Source organism: Convolutriloba macropyga, chromosome 1, assembly GCF_964194025.1.
Source record: "Convolutriloba macropyga chromosome 1, txConMacr16.3, whole genome shotgun sequence".
Taxonomy (NCBI): domain Eukaryota; kingdom Metazoa; phylum Xenacoelomorpha; order Acoela; family Convolutidae; genus Convolutriloba; species Convolutriloba macropyga.
The window spans coordinates 19,777,436-19,783,827 of record NC_134468.1 but is presented as its reverse complement, the minus strand read 5'-3'; the positions used below and the strand labels follow the sequence as shown (position 1 = coordinate 19,783,827).

The 6,392-nt window shown below is 34.9% G+C and overlaps 1 protein-coding gene across 1 annotated transcript in view; it reads right to left on the bottom strand.

Annotated features, from left to right (window-relative positions):
- LOC142346772 (ciliary microtubule-associated protein 2-like) overlaps positions 1-4,011 on the bottom strand; it is a 13,775-nt gene extending 9,764 nt beyond the window's left edge. Inside the window, exon 1 of the mRNA XM_075398889.1 lies at positions 3,350-4,011. Coding sequence (XP_075255004.1) covers positions 3,350-3,438 — 89 coding nt within the window. The 5' untranslated portion in view covers positions 3,439-4,011. The remainder of the gene's footprint in view (positions 1-3,349) is intronic.
- Between the last annotated feature and the right edge of the window lie 2,381 nt (positions 4,012-6,392).

Sequence of the window (6,392 nt, the reverse complement as noted above, 5' to 3'; positions counted from 1 at the left end):
CAACAAAAAGAATGTCAAATGCTGGAAAATCTCAAGAGTTCAATTAAATATTACGAAGATTGTTCGTCGGAGCCATAAAAACTACGAGCTATAATCATAAAATACTATTTTGTTTCATTTTACCTTATTGGAACATTAGAGGACTGCTTTTTAATTGAAATTTTAAATGAAATAAAATAAAAGTTTTTGGGATGACAAAAATGGGAAAAAATATTTGAATAAGGACAGACCCAAAATGAAATCCGAATACTTTTGCATCGCAAAACTCAACTGGTCTTGCTCTCGCTGCGCAGCTGTTAAAAAGCGAAATTGTTCTGAACCCTTGCGAAATATTTTTTGGCTAACTAATATCTCGAAACATCAAAGAAACTAAACATTTTTTGATATATATCGTTTAAATTAGCGAAAGACGGTAACAAGTTGTTGGCAGCAAACTTTTTGAAGAACCGGAGGTACAATTAGCCCATATATGAGTAAAAGAAATTTGTGTTATGATGTCTGAATAATCAAACAAACCAGATAAACTTGACCAGATAGGCATATTTGATTCCACTTGTTATGAAAAAAAGAAACTCTAAATTTTCACAAACTGAGTATAAAATGTGGAAAAAACTGATTTTTTTTTCAAAAAATTTACTGTTTCTCTTCTATATTCAAACGTAAAATCAATGAGACTATCGTTTACAATTTTATCATTTGTTAAGCAAAAATTGATTAAAAGTTAAGCAAAATTTGTGAAAAATGTGAACAAAACAACCTTAGCCTAACGTTCACAAATCTTTAGGCTTACGTAACTTATCAGAAAAAATGAAATTCAAAAAAAAACTTGTACGATGAATATATCGATGAGCAAGTTCTGACTGAAGAAAAAAACAGTTGACTATATAGTTCCTCACCTCGCTAAAATGGGACGGAATTATTAAGCATGTTTTCTCACTGACTTCACAATGCATTGAATTATAGCAAATGAATAATTACCAAGATGAAAATACACATAAATGTAAAACGTTTTTGTGTAGTGTGTACGACTGATAAATATATTTTTGAGCTTTCGAAAAGTTTATGGACGAGTAAATTTCATCTATAGAAAAACTATCATTGTCTGCTCTATGTTTGCTGCCAAATTAAAATCTGGTTCTGGGATAAACGAAACAGATATAAATACTCCGTTAATGAACCTTGTGTCATTTTAGTAACAAGAAATACCAATTTTACTTAAAATTGATTTTTAAAAACTTTTCATGTTCTTACGTTAAGAAAAAAAAATTAAAATAAAAAAAGTCAAATTTCATCCAAGATTTTGGTTAAGGGTCGGTCGAATCTATTGATATTTTTATTGTCGACCATTATCTTTTAAGCGGAATACTCTAAGGCAAATAAACTGAGATTACCTGACAGATTAGGTATGAAAATAGAAGAATGGCAATATAATGATCTTAATAATTTTTATCTTACCCCTAAAAGCGTGTAACAAAGAAAAAATATAAAGCTTTTCAAAACACTTGAGAGAGAGAGGGAGAAAAAAACCATGTGTGAAAAAAATGACACACTTACCCAAATCAGAATTACTTTTTGTTCCAACCCTCCAAATTTGTTTTTTTTTAAATTGGGTGTTAGGAATTTCATTTAAGCTTTAACTTTTGTTGTTAAATCGGTTTTGACCGACAGATATCTTGCAATTTTTAGAAGCTTTTTTTCATCCCAATTTTTCAGTTTAACTATTTTTTCGCGTACCGAATGTGCTCAGGTACAAATAACTATGATATTCAAGAAACATAGAACCAAATTAAATATATGATTCAATTCTTAAAACTCATAAAAACCCTTTGCATCAATTACAATTGATCCGAAAAGTTTTAAAAAACATGTCTTCCAGAATTTCTACGTCCAAAGGATTTATTCTCCTGGTTATATTTTAATGTTCAAGAGAAAGTTTGAAAAAAAACAATGACCTGCTTTTTTCATCAAATTTCAAAATTTTCAGCGTGTTTCTAATTTTCTAATGAGATTTTCAAAAATGTAGCTTTGGGATCTCAATTTTTGAATATTAATGCAAATATTTGTTATATATGTTTCTAATTATACAAATAAAGCGATGTTCAGAAACGTTATCCAGGTAAAATGAAAGTGCGCTGACGGTGTAAAAATGGGAATCAAGCAATTTTTTTAATGAAACAATCAATTTTGTCAAAAAGAAAAATTTTCTGCTGATAGATTCAATTTTCAGCAGATTGTCAAAAATAGCACTGTTTTATATTCCAACAATGCCAAATGGCTGAAGACGAGTGAACAAAAAGGCCAAGTTCTGAAACTCTTTATATCCCACATTTAATTGAATTGCGTCACAGTATTAATAAAAATGCAAAAAAATCTGATTACCTAATATTAATCAATGGTCAATTGAACGTTCATAATTTGTTGTCCATAAACACACATCAAAAAATATAAATTGAGGATGAATATTTAGTAAGAACAAACAAGGTTTTCAGTTTTTTCTGCATGATTTTAATTACGATTATACAGGATGTTTAATATTAAACAACTCTTAGCCTTCCTTAATTTGAGTTTTTATTACTAATAGCTTTTGAGTAGATTATACATTTTTTAAGTTCTTGATGTACATAAGTGAATTTTCAACTGAAATTCGAGAGAAGCGGAAAAAATTGCGAGCTTTAAACTTCATTATCTCCAGAAATAAAAATATGGTGTTGTCTCCTCGTCAATTGATTCCGTTTTTCCAGGGTTCTCATATGATGTCGTTATTATATCTCTGCAAAAATATTTTTATCAGCCAAAACTGATTTAATAAAAAAGGCCTAAGGTTAAGTTTCATAGTCTCCAAATAAACATGGAGGGTTTGAACAACAAAAATCAAGTAAATGGAAAATTCAGTCGGAAATTTTATAATAGTTAGAACGTTTGGTTTTTGTAGTTCGTCGGAGTATGCATTGCATGCAAGCCTATCATTTCATTCGAGAGACAAACTACGCATCAGTCCTTTGCAACCTTTTCACAATATTGATAGCAAAATAGTGATATGAGATGATGATGAGAAAAAGTTAACGATTCAGAGTTAAAAGAAACTACAGCACTGACCAGCATAAATTTGTATCTTTTTTGGTAGAGAAAATGAGACCCAACTGTCTGCGTTAGCAGACAATTTCCAGCGCAATCACCCCCCCCCCCTCCCCCCCCCCCCCCCCCCCACTCAGGAAATTCAAACTTTTGTCTATTTTGTTTGTTGTGTTCCCATAGATCTCAGTTTTCTATACTTTTGTTTACAAATCTTTGTGAACTATTGCATATATGAGTACTGGCGTGCTAACTCTTGAACTGAGTTGACCTTTACCTGTGAGATTGAGATCCAAATGGAGAACCCTCGTAGGGCTTCTGAGGAGTGATGAGATCCATGCCATAGTCAGTCTCTTGAGGGGGCATCTTTCTTCTTCCAATTAATACTCGAAATTAAGCTGCAGATTACAATTTAGCCACTGTTCTAAACAACTCAGTTAACCTGGCTCTTAAAACGAGATTCGAAAGTGACCAAACTCGATCTTCAATAACGATGATAAAAATACAATTCTAGCCCACTCGGTCAAAACGTGATCATAAATCGAGAGTCGAAAATTTGAACCACAGGGCAATTTTACTCAGGCTATAAAAATAATATAGCCGAGAGTGAACTTGCAGTTTGAACTTAAGGTGTTTAAAAAACAAGTAATCTAAATTTATGGCACATACGTTTAAAATGCCTTCAGCTGATAAGTGAAGTTTGAAGCAAATATTTGAGATGCAATTACAATAATATTAATTACAATTGGTCGATCTACCTGCTGGTGTTCAAACTATTCATAAAAGCAGTGCGCACGTGAAAAAATATAAGCGGCTTGTTTGTGTCTGACAGTGAACAAATAGCAAAAGAAGAGAGAGTAAATATATCAATGCTCATCTTTTTGTACGCTTTCTGCTTCACTAAATCCATATTTGTCTATTAATGTGCACTTTCCATTGGATGTGATTGAAGGAAGGTGCCACCTGTTTTACACAAAAGGGATTCATCATGTAATAAACCAATAAATCCCAAACAAACAACCAAATACATTATTGACCATATCTGCTCTGTTCTTTTCTCTTCTCATTCATTCCCAGTTTCCTGGGATACAAAAATAGACATAATAGACGACGTGATTGCACGCACCGTTGGTTTGCTGTCTCAGCCATGGCTAAAGCGGCCGTTTCTCATAAAGCTCCGACCTGTTCACTATTCAGAAATCAGCGGGAAAAATATAGGAAATAATCTGAATTGGATTTCATTGCTGAAATTAGCTCTGAGATGTTTTTTGAGCAAACTGAGCTCAATATACCTGTAACGGCTGCTCTCCTTGTGATTCACAAAGAAAGTTTTACACCGCCCAGTTCGTTCTGAGTGGTTACAAAATCTGTCCGGATACTTCGTTTATGCAGTTCGCTTTTGTAACTGTATATCCGCTCTGCTGTACTTACCGTTGCATTAACTATTCAGTTCGTAATTGTTGGCTAATCTTAGTTTTTTCAACTATCAATTTGAACTGGATTGCTACAGATCACACAATACGGGATCTCTTTATGTATACCAGTTCAATTCGATAGAGAAAACAAATCGAAGACAAAGATATATGTCTAAGACCTGTTTGTGCAAAAATATTTAAATTTAAACTTAAGTTGGCTTTTGCTATTTGTACTCACAAGTTGAGAATACCAGAAGTTGGGGTTGTAACAGTTGAATTTCAGCTCCAATAATTCGTTGATGCAAGACACAGTAACAGAATTTACTGCTCAGGAATATTTCTAGTTCAAGACACAGTAACACGTTATTTAGTGCTCTAGACAATTTGTTTTTGCAATATTTTTCTGAGTTATCCTTTAAGCCGTTTTCTGCGGCTGTTACGTTGAGTTCTGTGTGTTGCTTTTGTTATTTCCCCCTTTTCTCTTTTATCTCACATGACAAACTGTAACTAGAACTAGAACTATAACTATAACTAGTAAATGACTAGGACAACAGAAAGTGTTTTGTTTCTATTTTCCCGCCTACGCAAGCTTAGCGAGCTCAGCTCCAACATCGCCGGCCCTGTTTTCCTTCGTGAAAACATCTTCGTCCATTGATAGCACTGGCGCGAGCTTCACTACTGGTCTCTTGTAGTATCCATCTTTCATTCGGATTGTCGCTGATCGAATCACTCCGTCGGAACCTTCAAATGTTTCGGTTAGTCGACCCAGATCGTAATATCCACGTTTGTCACTGTCTTCCACTAACCACACAAGATCACCCTGCTGAAGACTTCTGTCCGTTGTGGTCTGCCATTTCTTTCGACTATTCAACGTTGACAAGTACTCTTTGCGCAATCTGTCCCATATGAGGTCTGCATAAGCTTGTGTTTGTCGGAAGAGCTTTCTATGATCAACAAATTGCTCTGCACCTGATAGATACGGTAAACAAAGGTTCTTGTTGCCAAGTAGGAAATGGTTTGGAGTAATAGCTTCTAAATCCGTAGCATCAGAACTGACCAGCGTTCTAGCATTCAACGTCTGTTCAACAAGACACATCGTGGTCGACAGAACATCTTCCGTGACTGACGTTTGCCCAGCCCGGCATAGATTGCCTTCTTGCAACTCCTAACCAGTCTTTCCCACACTCTTCCAAAGTGTGGTGCTGCAGCTGGGTTGAACTTCCCTCTGATTCCTTGTTGAATCAGATCTTCTTCAATTCGCACCTTGTTCCATGCTGCTATATACTCTGCCAATTGTTTTTCAGCTCCAACGAAGTTTGTCCCGTTATCAGTAATGATTTTGACCGGTTTGCCTCTTCGAGCAATGAATCGCATAATTGCGTTCAGACAACAATGAGTGTCTAGTTTTGGTACAATATCTATATGTACCGCGCGTACAGTAAGGCATGTGAACAGACAGCACCAACGCTTCTCGTTTCTTCGACCAATCTTTACTGTGAATGGTCCGAAATAGTCTACGCCCACATTCGCGAACACTGTTGATGCGACTAATTGTTCTTCAGGTAGATCTGCCATTACTGGTGCCTTTGTATGGGCTCTTCCCTTTCGACATCCAATGCATTTGTTTTTGACCGATCTCAAAGCATTTCGTATGCCTAGGGTCCAGAATTTTTGCTGAATTATGTTTTTGACATGTTCAGTACCTTCGTGGTGACTATTCTTATGTTCATTTCGCAAGAATAATTCAACTACATGGTGCTTCCAATGTAACAGTATTGGATGCTTGGTTTCGAAGTTCAATTGACTTTTACTTATTCTGCCTTGAGCACGAATAAGTCCTTGCTGGTCTATGAATGGTAAAAACTGGAGGATTTTGCTGTTTTTTAGGATTTCCTTTTCAGCCTT